At 36.9% G+C, this 15,679-nt stretch overlaps 2 protein-coding genes across 3 annotated transcripts in view; one reads left to right on the forward strand and one right to left on the reverse strand.

Moving 5' to 3' along the window:
- The window catches only part of cntnap2a (contactin associated protein 2a), a 383,333-nt gene that overhangs the window by 142,061 nt on the left and 225,593 nt on the right, over positions 1-15,679 (reverse strand). The window contains exons 11-12 of the mRNA XM_041967941.1: positions 10,062-10,224; positions 7,040-7,146 (exon numbers count right to left, since the gene is read on the reverse strand). Of these exons, the coding sequence (XP_041823875.1) occupies positions 7,040-7,146; positions 10,062-10,224 (270 nt within the window). The remainder of the gene's footprint in view (positions 1-7,039; positions 7,147-10,061; positions 10,225-15,679) is intronic.
- Positions 245-5,456, forward strand: LOC121628714. Of its 2 annotated transcripts, none has more exons than XM_041967945.1 (8): positions 245-455; positions 1,061-1,185; positions 1,842-1,925; positions 2,253-2,414; positions 3,980-4,076; positions 4,187-4,302; positions 4,631-4,835; positions 5,027-5,456. In XM_041967945.1, exons 1-8 carry the CDS (start codon positions 245-247, stop codon positions 5,128-5,130), a joined length of 1,104 nt encoding a protein of 367 aa, XP_041823879.1. In that variant the 3' UTR covers positions 5,131-5,456. The 2 variants fall into 2 exon arrangements, with proteins under 2 accessions (XP_041823879.1, XP_041823878.1); XM_041967944.1 differs by having other exon boundaries at positions 2,250-2,414; positions 5,027-5,454.

Raw genomic sequence — 15,679 nt, forward strand, 5'->3', positions numbered from 1 at the left:
ACATTACGGTGTACACAGACTTTAAAAAAAAATGTAATTATATATATATTTTTTTTTGCAAGAACGTCTGCGTCTGACAGACCATTTTCAATGTCAAAATGGAAAATTTGAATGTGGTGGACATTTTCCCAATTGACCCTAAAGTACTCGTGGCGCTGTGCTGCCGCTGATTGGTTACCCCCGAATGCAACGCACTTGAATGTACAGTAGATGCTGAGGGAAGCGTTGTCGCAGTTGAGTTACAATGGCGCAGTTCAAGTTCGGGATGTTTTATTTTAGGGACAACACAATTCACGTCGAAAGTACTGACATTGTGACACCTCAGTACAGACAGCAGCTCGTTCAGGTATTAAAACGGCCGGACCTCTCCAGTGAAGACGGATGGATACAAGTGTGCTGGGGCACCAGGAAAGCACCTAAAAACAAGGTGGCCGCGAAACTGCTCTTACTCGGAGGTTTGTATTGCTCGTACTCGGAGGTTTGTATTGCTCGTACATGGTGTAAAATATCTTTTGAATAACTGTTCTTTCTACTAATGACTAAGTTCAACAAGATAATAGGCAAACTTATCATTCACAAGCTGCATTAGCTAATAACTAGCTAGCTAGCTGTTAGCGGCAGACGGCAGCTAATGCTAGCGTAAATGGTGCTAACTTAGTAACTTCTGCAACTTCAGATGAGATTTTGTGTGAACATTTGTGAGCGTGCTGTGTGGAGAATGTTTAGCAAAATTGCCCACTGTAAAGAAAATAAAAAGAAAAAAATTGTTGGTACAAATTTGTTATGCTAGCACTTGCCAGCCACTAGCCTACTGTTAGTGCTGTTAGTGTTAGTGAATAATTTGCCAGGGGCTCATGCTAATGATTGTTAACGTTAACCTTGTATGTAATTTAATTTTTATGTAACTATGTTTATAAAAAAGACTTAAAGTGACTTGTGTATAATATTAGATTGACTGTGGTGCATTTCACGAGACATACAAAATACCTAAAATATTGAGCAAAAGAGGGAAAAAAAACATGGTTTTGATAGTTTGTCTGATGTATGGTTGTGGTTACAGACAACTACAAGGAGTTGATGGGGAAAAAAGAAGCCTTCCTCAAGGATGAGGACATCTGGCACATGGCAGTTGCAAGGAGAAGGACCACACCATGTACCACAACACGTGATGGAAGCAAACCAAAGGTTATTTTTGTTGCTTGTGTTGGTAGTTTCTTTAGAAAACACACTTTAATTAATAGTTATATTGTGTTGCAACTAGGGATGCCACAATACCACTAATTTTATAGATAGTTCTGACGGCATCCAATTTTGTCCATAACAAAGTCGATAACAGTGTTGCCAACTATTTTCAGTGGGAAGTAGCAAAAGCCTGCAGGAAAAGTCCTGGATGTCTCTAGATAACGTCATGTGCTAATTTGCATATATATGATGGCATGAATTTATTACATATATGCAAAATATAAAAAATATTTTAAATTAAGTTAAACTAAACTGACTGACCAGCGTTTATTTCAAGAGGCTCCTCAATGTGCATCCAAATCTGCCTCTAATGTTAAAAAACTGTTTATACAGGCTGTTGCATCGACTGTAACTGAAGTATCGTGAACAGATAGATGATCATGCACTGGAATAAATTCACTATTGTTAACTAGTAAACTAGTTAAACTCAAATAGTATTTTTAATTGTAACACATAAAATCGTTAATGAATTTATGACACTGTAATACTATGATGTTTTTTAGTTGAAATGTTTTTCTAAAAAATCTCTTCACCAGAAAGCGTCTATGGTAAAGTTCATATGTTGTTGTCATGTAATACATTCTTTCTCTTCTGTACAGAAAAAAAGAATTACTGCAACTTCCAGTCTCACTTCAGATGAAGATGAAACACAGATTGACCCATCACAAGTTTTTCAAACAAATGTAAGTATTTACGGGAATAAGGGAATATTGTGGGAGGATAAGACATATTTTCCTTTATAAGTGGCTTTAGGTTTGACAGCAGTGCAGTTGCAGAAGTGGCTTGTGGCACTCCAGCTGTGTTAGTTTTGAAATACTGACACATTGTATGATATTAAAAGATAAAATTGTGAGTAGTGAGTACTGTTACTCTAGTGAAATATGGTCTGACAATACCTTAATAAGCTGTACAGTAGGTGATAGATTCTACAAACATCTACAAAGATGGATATTTACCCCTCTTGCCTTTGCAGTTTAACATTTTACTTTTTCTGCCCTTTGTTTAAGAAGCCGAAGATGACAAAAGCTGCAAGAGACAGAGCCCTTTCCCAACTGAAATCCTCGCTGCTGAGAAGAAATCCAACAACCTCCACCTCCTTGACAAGTGATGTTGATACAGACATAGACACCAATGTGGACTTATTTGACCCACCTCAGGCTTCAGAATCAACTGTAAGTATTTACAAAACACAAGAAATAAAACTAGAATTAGGGCCCTATTGTTTCCGCGATCACAGAATTGCAGACGGAATCGCGGAATTGAGCAATAAAAACGGAATCTACTTTTTAACACTGAATATCACGGAAAATGACATAATTTGACTGAAATGCTGTTAACGGTGTCAGCGGCACAGATCTCACGCGGTGTTGTTTCAGTGCGCTGCCCTCTCACATGCTGGACCCGGTTCGGCACATAGTTACAACAGTGACAACAGTTCTAATCTGAAACGAGTTATTAACCATTCATTATGGTCTTACTCTCTCTCCTTTCTCCTCCAGCGGTGCCACGGTGCAGAATTACGCACAGGGCTTTCCACTGTATTTATACATTTATAAAAATAATTATAATAATTTTTATTTATAGAGCATTTTCCATCAAAGTGCTGTACAGTTACAGAAGGTTAAAAAACATGTGAAAACAGACACAACAATAACAACAATTCAGAAATGAATGAAAGAAAAGGCAAAAACACCTACTCATACGTGACAGTATACAAGTGGGTCTTAAGCTTGGCTTTAAAGACCTCAACTGAACATGACTGCCTGATGTCCAAGGGAAGACTGTTCACAAAATAGGTGCGCGGAAGGAAAAAGCCCGCTCACCTGCTGTTTTTTTTATTCACCTTTGGGACACTCAGATAATCAATCGTCTGGGAGCGCAAAGGTCGTACAGGTACATAAGTCTTAACAAGGTCTGACATATAGACTGGAGCAAGACCATTTAAAATTTTGTAAGTGAACAACAGCACCTTGAAATCGGCTCTGACCCGAACAGGGAGCCAATGAAGAGAGGCCAATACAGGGCTAACATGTTCATAGCGGGATAGTCCAGTCAGCAAACGGGCTGCTGCGTTTTGGACTAATTGCAGACCACGAATGCTCTTTTTGGGCAGCCCAGATAAAAGCACATTACAATAATCTAACCTTGAAGTTACAAAGGCATGAATAAGAGTCTCTGCGTCTTTCAAAGTGTACAGTACAGTTCACAGTACAGTAATTAGTAATTTGTAAATTACAGTAATTAGACCAATTGATAAAACTTTGAATAATCAGTTGACACTTCTCCTACAAGAAAACAGAATGTAACAATTGTGCGAACGATTACTGGAATTTTTTTCCAGGCTTTGAGATTTAATTGACTCTGGATTATATGTTCACACAGTATCACAGGAACATATAGTTATTTTACACCATGCATTTATTCCATACAGCCACGCTGTCCTTTCCTCCTGCGCTCTGGGAGTGGACAATATGACGGAGAGATGGTGGTGATTAAATTAGATTCTAAGAATATGTTTCTGAAACATCAGCCCGACGCAAAATAAGTACGCATGGGTCAGAGTTAGCTTAGAGCTGCGCACATTCTCCCGTCAAGTTTGTTTTTTAGAGATCACAACCTTGGCGTGAAAAGTCACGTACGCCACTTTCAGCCTCGTTTTGTGCGTACGCAACGGTTATAAATGAGACCCCAGGTGAGTCATACTAACATAGCATTGTTGACATTTTCATTTATGCAGGACCTGGGCCAAGGGGAAAGTGAAGAGGAGAGTGTCCTGATGGATCAGTCCAGATCCAGTGTTGACATGCAACAGGACGTGATGGATGCTCTGAAAGGTATTCATACAAAGAAGAATTGCTTATGTTTTTTTTTTTGTCAGTAATTGTATCGATAGGAGTCTTATCTCTCATATATCTGTGACTTGTGTTTTTTTTCCTTAATGCAGAAATTCCAGCCTTAGTCAAGTGTGTCAGAGATCTTATTACAACCATGAAGAGAATGCCACCTGTCATGGACACTGACAGTACAAGTTCTGGTTCTTCCAGTCCAGCTCCAGAAATGGTATGTTTTGCATTTATACACGTTTTGTAAATACTGCCTTTTTATTACAGGAAACATTTCATCCAAAATTGTTGTAAACTACTTGACTGTTAGCAGTTTTGTCTCTGTAGTCTCGACCCACATTTTGCACGAACTGTATTTGATAGAAACTGTTTTTTTCCATTTCAGCATGCAGTTGTTCAGAAATTATACTTTAATTCATTGAAGACCACTTGCAGAAATTAGAACTCAACTAATATTTGGCATTCAATAGTTCGGCTTTGTCTTTTAAGAAATGCTTTCCTAATACCATTTCTAATAATTGACTAACTCTATTTCCTGGACACAGATTTCCTTGGGCAACACGGGGGTGCAGATCAGCAAAAACTGTTTCCTAAGACTAAACCGAACAAGAATGTCCCTGTTCACACAGGACTTAGCTGTGCTCATCTTTGGGCGGGATGTTTTGGCATCCTCGACTCTCACAGGAAAACCAGGGCCTACTGGAACAGCGAAAGAGCAGCTAAATCCGGAAAAGCTGAGTGCCCTCGTTGGTAAGTATTGGTTAAGTCTATTTTTCCTTATTATCATTTTGTTTTTATGCCTCTACCCTTGCCTTGGCCATAGCCAGAAGCAACATGTTTCAGGTTGTCCTCATGTATGTATGCCCCCTTCTTGCTAATGTGATAACTCTGGAAAAGCATGATTTGTAACACCATTTTATTTGTCCTTTTCTATTTTACAGATACAGTTATTGCTGAATTTCCAGGAACAAATGTGTCTGATGTGAGGGCAGTGATTCGGAGAAAATGTAACAATGAGAATTTTGTGAGCAAAAAGAAACAGTAAGCAGTAACATCAGTAACTGTTTGTAATAGTTTTTGTTTGTTTGTTTTTTGGTGGACATACATTTTGAGTTTTAACAAACTGTGTCAATGTTTCACATGTAAAAGTTTCAAGAGTCAGTTTAATGTTCATCCCTGTCATTACTAGCTTCTCTGCAGTGCACAGCTAGCAGGGTAGTGCTACACAGCTATTGTTTCTTTTTATTTTTTACTTTTATTATTGTTTTTTAGTTAAGTTGTTAAAACTAAAAAGAATTCTCTGGGGTCAGATGATCCAAATTTGAATAAAAATGTTACGATGAAGAGAAACTGTTTGAAAATGTTGTTTTAGATGTTTTTAAAGATGTACTTAAATGTACTTTATTATGCACATTTTCCCTGTAATGCCGTGCATGTTAAAAATAAACTTTTTTTCTATCTCAAGTATGTTCTAATAATTTTTTATGTTTACTTAAAAGTAATTTAAAATTCAAATTAATTATATAAAAAATATACTTTCTGTGTACTGTTGAAGTGTACTTTAATGAAATACATCTAGTGTACTTTCTGCACACATAATTAGTGTACTCAAAGTATATTACTTTTGATGTGCAAAGTATAGTAGTAGTAGTATAGTAGTATACTAATGATATATCATGAGTGCTACTTTAGACATACTAAAGTACAACTTAGTGTGATTATCTGTACTATTTTGAGACACCATTAAGATGAACTATAGTATACTTAAGTACAACTTTTACATTTTTATTTAATTTTTGTAAATGTATTTAAAATGCAATGGCAACACATTATGATTACATTAGAAATACATTTCCAGTATATTCTAAATTTATTAATAGTAATCTGAGATGTTGATTAAAGTATACTTTAAATCGAACTAAAGAACATTATAAATAAGTACAGTATTAGTAGAGGAAAGTGTACTTAAGTATATTTAAGTTGATCTTAATGGTGTCTCAAAATAGTACAGTCAAGTACACTAAGTTGTATTTTAGTATATCTTAAGTAGCAATAATGACATATCATTAGTATACTAAGTACGTTTTTAGTACTCGAAAATAACACACTTTGAGTACAATACTTTTGTGCTCATGAAGTACACTAAGTGTACTTAAATTTAGTATGTTCAAGTATACTTTTTTTTCGCCTGGGTTATGCTGTTCATTTAAAAAATGGTTTCTTAGATTTTTTTTTTCACATAAGGTGTGTGACATCAATTCCTTGTTCACTTATGTACTGTTTTGTTTCTCAATAAAATACAAGTCACTACTTGAATGTGCAATAAATTCAGAAGCCGATCACTTCTAATTAATTGGAATTATGAGTAAAAGTTTTCATTTCCATGTCTGTAAAATGCAGCATGTTGTCCTTTCTGATTTCATCGCAAATTCTTTCTCTGTGCAGTCTATTTTCTGAAAAAATATATTTTTTAACTCACTTTATTCCTGTGTATAATTTTCTCAGACTTCCTTTGTGTTAGATCTTTCTCAATTTACATATTCACAATGCTCCATGAATGTGTGGAACTTGCCCTCACTTAAAACAGAACAAAATTTGGGGCTTATGGGAAACGGGATGGCATTCTCAAAATTCTAAGCCTCAAAAAAGCCTTTTCTGACTCACTTCTCTTTGTGATGGTGCTTAGCGGGTCGAATTTCTTTTTGTCTGACAAGAACAAAACACACCGTGTAGATGGACAAGCCTGGCGTCTGAACACTTGAGAAGCTCATTTGTCTCTGTGCTGAGAATTTTGAAGCAGTTTAATCACTAAAAGGTGAATAGATGAAGGCCTAATGCAATGCACGCATACACACACACCCTGTCACACAAGGAACACCGAGTACTACAATGCTGAGAATAGAAAATAGCAAGAAGGACACAAACACAAATGTTTTGCAGATATTTATACTTACAAGTGTGGCAGGTGGCTCCACTATATCCTGTTCCATCACAGGTACAACTGAAGCTGTCCCACGTCTGTTTGCACCAACCGCCATGTTCGCAGTGATTAGGCATACATCTGGAGAGACGAAGATATATTCAGAAACAGTTACATGTGTTGCGCGAGAAAGAATTTATTAAAATGTGTAATTCTGTTACAATAAGCTAGAATTTCTTTGTGCTTTAACATTACAATGACCTTAGGTCCTTGAAACCCACCACGCATGCATTAGTTACCCAGGGGACATTACAGATTCAAGAGCTAAAAACAAGCAGAACTACAAGAGCAGAAACAAAATAATATCATTACATTGGTTTGGGTAATAATAATTCAACTAATAATCAGAGAAGCAGTCATACAATTGAATACTCTGAAAACACATTTTCTCTCTGCTTTATTTTTTTATTTATTTTTTACAGCCAACAATGGTCATTTAAATGGAGGGTTTACAAGCCCAAGTTTGGTGTCAGATTTCAGTGGCCAAAGAGATACCCAGGAAGTAACTAGTTCTTCTAGCTGTAGACCTGGAATCAGAATGGATCTGTCAAGCTGTCAGAGGAAAGCCTCTGCATTATTTTTTACTGAGGAGGAGTTGAGAAACAGCAGCGAAGAGGATATGGGTTCACTATATCCTCATAACAAGATAGGAGTTTGGGGAGTCCAGGAGTTGCACCTGTCCACTGACCACTTCCAGGTGTACTTCAGGCTGAACAGGGGAGTAATTTGACAGTCTGTTGCAGATTTACACAGAGGTTCGTAGATACTATAAATAACTTCAGGCAGCCATTATACAATACAATGCCTGGTAATTGGTCTGGGGTGGCTGATTTGTTAAATTTCCTCTGACTGGATGCAGGCTGAAATTATTTTAATTTTCAAGCAGGGTGCACAGACGGCATATTCAAATTTGTGTCCCAGTCATTGTAGTTCAGATTTATTTTCACTTTGTGCAACATACAGACTTGAATAAGATTGGAGATGCTGTGCAGCGTCTAATGGACTGATCAGTATGTAGTTGCTAATTCAGTCATTTTCATATTGCATGAACTCTCTGATAACATGTTGCTTCATGCATCACGGAGACTGTAGGCCTGTGCTGACATTTACTAGCCTTATTAGGATATAACCAGCACTTAACTGAAGCTAACGTGGCAGCCACTCAGGCACAGGCTATGAAAGCACTTCTGCTTTGTTCCTTTTGGAGACGACTTTGCTGGCACTGGACCCAAACTACGCGAACCTCAGTGCCATCTGGAATGCTAAATAATAATACTAAATAAAAATCCTTGGGTAAAAATTCCCAGGGTGGCATTGTCGCAACATTTGTACTAGTTAAAAGATCTTTAGTCATCCAGGACTCTCCCATGCCACTGTAGTCTGGCCACACTTGCAGCCCTGGTACAGATGAATCTTGAGATACTTGTACAAAGTCCCTGTAAACAAATTATGTAATTAGAATATCTAGATCAGATTTTTTTTAATAAATAGAAGTGTGGAGAGGAACAGGAAAGCCTACTGGAAGAAAAACAACCACTAATAACATTCCTAAGAGCTGCAGGGATCTTTTTAAAATACAGAGTTTTGCAGCCATGCTGGGAATCTGGCAGTTAAGTACTACAGAAACTGTATATCCTTGTTGTAAGGCAACACAATCTTTGTGTTGATACATCCCAAAATGAGAAAGCTGGAAAAACAACTCTGGGGTTGTTCACGTGGTTATGTACAAAACTGAAGCAGTAAGAGCCAATAAGCTGCAGAAAACAGAGTGCACGCTTCACACAACACAGTACAGCTTATACAGGCCAGGAAGTTGAAATAAAATGTCACTGTGCTTTCACCATGGGTTGCAATTGACAAACACTGAAAATCAAAGCATACATCATTCTTTGCAGGCTGTGAGCACTAATCCAAAAGGAGCTATATATGCTCTGGGTTTTGTTTGAGGAAAAAAGGAAAATCTATGGCAAGAGTTCTAGCAATTGCTGGGTGTGAGCATAGTTTCATATACCACTGCACGTGTTGCTATGGCACCAGAAATACTGTGATAAGGTGGAAGAATACATGGGCATAGGTATGTGTGTCAGCATGAGGGTGCATGTGTGTGGTCCCTTTTTCCTCCAAAATCTCAACCTAAACAGAATCCCACAGTGGAACGGCATTGATCAAAAGGAGGTCAGACAGGGCTATTGAACTGCCTTCAAAGACATTCTGATTAGTTAGATGGCAACAGTGCACCCATTCATCTTCCATGGCAGAACAAGGCCCACCTCAAGTAGTGCAGAGCTGATACACACCATTTGAAGTAATGGTGGTGGGTAATATAGTGAGAGAGAAGACTGGATATTTTAGGAGCTTCACAAGAATTTGTGCAAACAATTTGAGCACAATTAGCTTGCTGCTAGCAATTAGTAACAGCATTATATCTTACTATTGTTGCAGAGGGAATTTTTTTTCCACAATTCTGACTGAGATAAAAGTGATTATGCCTAATGCTAGACCACCACTGGACTCATTTTAAACAAAGAAAAGAACATATTCAGAAAGTTTAGATGCTCTGCACAAATGCATCTGTTTCCATTTAAACAAGTGCTCAAATTGAGCTTAAGGCTTGGATGATTCCATGTATTATAAATCCATCTCAATCTGTTTGTCTGGTCCACATCAAAGAAATAAATTAAAATGTCAACACGTCATAATGGATGCTGCCAGAGAGCCAACATCAGAACATGTTGCTGAGAATCTCCTAGCCCTGTATTACTTGGCAGTAAAATACAGAACTGTGTGGCTCAAACTTTAGAACAATAAAAAAATTTAGTGTTTACACGTATTTTCTTATACCCCATCAATTACATCCATTTCTCAGTGTGACAAGCACATTTAAACGAGCCACACAGAAACATAAATCTTGTGAGGTTACAAAGACAACAATGTGTGTACTTTCTTTTCATAAAAGAGTAAATGGATGCATCAACATGCAGCGTTATCACGCTTACCTGTCTATGATTGCACACATGTCCAGGCTGACATTCTCAAAAGCCCCTACAGTGCCTTTCTCCACCGCATGCATATCAGCAGGTTGGTCATCCACCAAGATTGCTTGCATGCACCCCTGAAATGAACGCTGGGATGGTGGGAAGAGTGTTTGTAGAAAATAACCTTAAAGAAACACAAGAAACAAACAAAATCCAAACATTAACTTTTCTGTTTTACTTCTCGTCAACTACAGACTGTTGAAGATAAAAAAAAGAAGCCAGAAAAGAATATGAGTAGCAACAGAAACAAAGGTGAGCATAGCAGCTTGTTTGAACAGTGAAGTGAAACAGCGTGGGAAGAACACAGTGGATTCTTTTGATCTACAACTTAAAAGACATCATGAAAAGAGGACCTTATGTAGAGGAAGATATACAACATTTCAGCAACAATCTTGATGAGGAACAACAGACCGGAGCGATGGCTAGTAATTGCCATGTTTTTAAACCATGAACTTTCATCAGTCTTCCTGCTTTAGGGCTTACCACAAGGCCCATTAGCCTTAATACATGTGCTAAGACAGCAGTAGACTAGAGGATATACACATATTACTATATACCATACCTTTATTAAATCCAGAAGTCAATGGCCCATCCAGAAGGCCCAGTGGGCCTTGACTTAAATGGGGACAAGACTAGGACAAGTCTTTGTGCATACTGCGCGTATACATGTGTTTGTCTGTGTGCATGTGTTATCTTTATCTGCATAAAGCCTTTGGCTTTACAACAGACCGGCAAGTATTCTACCTGTACTGACCAGTCATGCCAGTCATTGTGCAGCTGCATACAAAACAGTTTTAAGTTTACTGCATACACTAAATATGTGTATATCTACAGAGTACAGGCAATATACTGTATGTTGGAAATGAAAACCCTGAATTCAATCTTTGTCACATGCACACAGGTAAGTCATAAAACACTGGCACTCAATGACATCTCCATCATTGTAATGTTATAAGCTGCCATCCTTTCCAGCTTGCCCATCATCCTCAAGGCCAAAATGTCAAAAAAGCTTATTGTAGGGGGGCATATGCACTGTGTGTGTGTGTGTGTGAGAGTGTGCGTGTGTGCACAAACATAATTGAGGTTTATGCGGCTGGACGGCACAAAGAAAATAAACTTGTAGAGAAGTAAAAGGTGTGTGTCTGTGTGTGTTTGTTTTGTTTTCTGGATTTCCTCCTTCACATCTCCTGATGTTCATTTTGTACACCAAAAAGATTCTACTGCCATCATTACCATCTGTCTTTGCTCCTGCCACACCTGCCTGCTGTCTTTCCAGGGGAGTAAGAGACAGACAGTAAAAAAGAAAAATGGAAAAAAAAGAAGAAAAGAGTGAAGCAGAGGAAGAGAGAGAAGACGGGAATTGAAGCAGACTGTTTGCTGGCAGTATACTGTGTCCTGTAGCCAGCTTATGAATGCAAAGGATATGTAGCCTTCCTGACAGTTTGGCAGAGTGAGCAGTGCAACGCATGAACCTGTGGGTGGATGGATGTTACTTTGGGCCATGAAAGCTAATAGGAGGTTGTTGCTCTACTTCTCCACTCAAGCTGCCACCTTATTAGTTCCAACTTTGCTCTAATAATTCGTGAAAACCTTTATATAGACATTTGGTAGATAACTTTCACCTAACTTACAAGTTTTGCACATTGCGCAGAAAAACTTTGGGAGATTCGGTTGGATTAAGGCAATCATTGATTGGGACTTTAACTGGTCCTCTCAAAAGTGTTATTTTACTATTCTTCAGCATAGTGACTCGGTTGATTTGGAATATTGTTTTTCTGCATCACCTACTTTCTCTTATCAGTTCACAAACAGCTGGGATGTTTTCTTATTACAACTTCCTGGCATAATTCAGAATTCATTTATTCATGTATTACGGTAAACTGTCCAATCTAAGGGGCAGCAAAACAAGCCAAACAGTGCTTCTAACATTACTATGTTTCAATGATGGGTTAAAAAAAACTGGAATGCAACACTTTACTTTTTCTAAACATTTTTCATTCAAAGAAATATCTTTCTCCACTGATAAAAAAAAACTTATATTAGCTGTTGTTTGTAAAACATCCTTATACTTTGAATTAAAAATTTGCATATAAAATAAAATAGCAGTTGATTTAAAGAGAGTAAGATAAGAAGTCATCCTGAAAGTAGAGCTTTAAATGTGCAGGTGAACTGGAAATTTTGAACATTTTGGTTCCCTATTTAGATTCATTCATTCATTCATTAACAAGGTGACGGATTAGATTTGGGTACGTCCTGGAAAGGTCGCCAGTGTTAATGTGGTTGATCTGTAAAAATGTTTTTAATGTTTGTTAAAAAATAGTCCATTTTCAGTCCCACATGACCCGTTTAATGTAATGAAACTGTTATGCAGAATTAATTTGGATCATTATAGTTTGAATGATTGGCAAAATAATCCTATAATTTTATAAATATCTTGGCACTATTTTTAACTCACAGCTCAAATTCAAAGAGGACAGCTGACTTTCAAAAGGGATCAACAAAGAGTTAATTCAATGCGAAAACTATATATTTTTTTTAATGTATGTGATTCTGTTTTAGGTTATTTTAATCATTCTTTTATTGAAAGCTTTTTAACATTTCCATGCTGGTTCGATGGGCTGTCTGAGGGAGAAAATAACAGCTTAAATACTATCGCTGAAGTCTGCTCAGAGATTATTGGTATACAGCAAAGGAATTTGAGGAACAATCTGGGAAAACCAGGTGGCATGCAAACGCAAAAGTAAATATCATCCAAACAGACCACTTTCTGTTGACAAAGTTTTTATTGTCAACAGAAACAATATGTCCAAAAGCAAAACAAAACGTCATTATCTACAGGATTTTGTAAAAAAAAAAATTATTTGGATTTTTTTGTTTATATTTTAATATTTTTATTTACTATTTTATACTATTATTTCTATTAATGATTTGACAAACTATCAATATCATGATTTTTTTACATTCCAAAGTAATTTTTAATGCTTAAAGTTTCCTTGAGACTAATATTGTGATTGTTGATGCAATGATTGCTGTTGTGTGTGTCCGTGGAAACGCTGCAAAGGAATTGCCTATCAGGATAATTAAAGTTGTTCGAACCGAACGGAAAATAATTGAAAAATGCTGCTGTCATCACTGGTAGTTTTTCTTTTTTCCAAATAAAATCCAGATTATTATAAGAGCTATTAATATTTGACAATTAAAAATCATATTTACTGTCACTGGATTTCAGAAGGGTAAATTCATAATAATTTGGAACGCAGTGTAAAATGAGTTAAACATAAGTGAAAACTTTAAAAACACAGATAGACTGTATGTGGTCATACATATGTATTTACTCTAGTGGACAAACAAATCCCCTTCTAAAATTTCAGCTAAAATGAATGAAGCTCATTATTATTTAATTTTATTTTCATTCAGTTGGTGATGTTCTGTTGGTTTAATTTGTAGTATACACACACCAGAAATCGCTCCAGGATCTGGAACAACAATAATCCCCTGCAGGGCTTCTGGAGCTCTTTCACAGCCCCCCTGTTGTGTCCAAAGAGCTTTTCTTTCTTTTTTTTTTTACAATACACACTGGAACAACAACAGCATATCTACTCTTCCTGGATACAACTTAGGCCACAATGCATCTAGACACATTTTTTTTATTTATTTTGCTTTAAAAAACCAAATAATAAAATAAAATAAAAAAAATAAAATAAAATGAAATAAAATAAAATAGCTCTCTTGACCAAATGCTGCACTTTGCACCCACAGGTGTGTATTTTAGTTACTGTAACTAAAATAACAATACTTGTAATGTCATCTAAGTTCTGTCCAGCAAAAATACTATATAAGCACATTAAAAAATCCTGCACTCAGGCAATGTTAAGGGTCATATGTAACCAACCATCATGGCAGATTAACATGAACAATATGCACTTACATAAAATGACACCAGGTGCACATACAGAGCCATTCTCTGATAAATGTGGCTGTCAGAGTCTCATGTCTAATTCAACACAAGGCTTGAGGTGAAGAGCAGAAGGCTGCAATATGCAGGAGAACGGCTGAGAAGGTGCTAAGTAATTCTAGTTACAACACATATTAATTCACACAATATGTGACAAGCAGATCTTTCTTATCTTTTAGCTATAAATTAGAATTTGTGGAAAATGATAGATAATGAAATGTGTAAATTCAATCAATGGGGTGTTAAAATACGGAACTTTGAAATACCAAAAAGTTCAATAAGATTAATGTTGTTTCTGAAGGCAAAACACACAAAAAAAAGAGCTTTTCCATAACGACAGCAACTAACAACAATGTGAAGAAATGCTTTAACAATGTTTAGCTGTCTGCAGCTTGACCAGAATGCAGCAGCTTGTCTCCTAACTGGGACAAAGAAACGCAAGCACATAACACTGGTTTCCTCACTTTACTGGTCTCCGGTTAGGTACAGGATTGATTTCTTTTGTTTTAAAGTCTCTGAATGGACTGGCCCCAAAATATTTATTTGACCTTGTTGAGGTGCATCAACTCTCCAGAGCCCTTAGGTCAGCTGACCAGATGGTCCTGGACGTTCCTTGATCCTTCATAAAAACTAGAGGAAATGGAACTTTTGCAATTGTGGCCCCACTCCATGCGGTTTGCAAATAGCCTCTTCATTTTTAAAATGCATTTTAAGACCCACTTATTCACCCTGGCTTTTGGTTGAGCAGAGTCACCTCTACTGGATGTTTTATCTGTTTTATTTCACTGTTTTTCCTTTTTATAACTTTCTTGTTTTGCTTTTATTGTTTCTTATTGTTGATGACTTGTAGAGCTTTTAAATGTGCTATATAAATAAAGCATTAACACTGACATATAGCATGTCCTGAAATTGAAAAAAATTGTAAGGAAATGGAGATTACAAAGTTAATAAATTAAATACTGCAAAATAAATATTTCGTTTCCATTATTATTAAACATCAGAATACTTTAGAGTGCAATGTCTCATAACTGACAGCCCTCTCAGTAGTGTTTCCATTTGTCCTCTGTTTTTGCAGAGGAAAGAGCATGACTCCATGGCCTTGTGTTCGTGCATGTGTGTTTGTGCGAGAGTCTGCCTTGCATTTTGAGAAATTCAATTTGTGAATGTCGTGTGTCAGTTACTTACTAATTTCTCTAAGCACAGCATCAGCAGTGGGAAACTACTCCCCGTAAAATAGGCTTTGGGTTCAGGAGACTGCTTCAAAAAACAGGTGCTCGAAGGACAGAGTGAAGCGAGGAAGAAAAGATAAGGGGAAGCAAAGGAGGGGAGGGGGGGTGACCTGGTTAAAGAAGCTGGAGTGAAAGGAGAGGAAAGACAACGGTGGTGATGTAAAGAGAAAGGATGAAATAAACATAATCTCACAGCATGAAAGTAAAAAGGAGAGAAATCAAACAGAAGAACGTAAGAGTGTACAAAGTAAAAGGGGGCAGATTTAAGGGTTAGATTAGGCTCAGAGCCCATAATCATGTGGTAACCTTATAACCTTAGACATAAGAGGAGAATTTTGATACCACAAAAGTCAGAAACGGCAAGACAGTTAAATCTAAAGAAACCTTGTTAACTT

The sequence above is a fragment of the Melanotaenia boesemani genome, chromosome 18, assembly GCF_017639745.1.
Source record: "Melanotaenia boesemani isolate fMelBoe1 chromosome 18, fMelBoe1.pri, whole genome shotgun sequence".
NCBI classification, from domain to species: Eukaryota; Metazoa; Chordata; class Actinopteri; order Atheriniformes; family Melanotaeniidae; genus Melanotaenia; species Melanotaenia boesemani.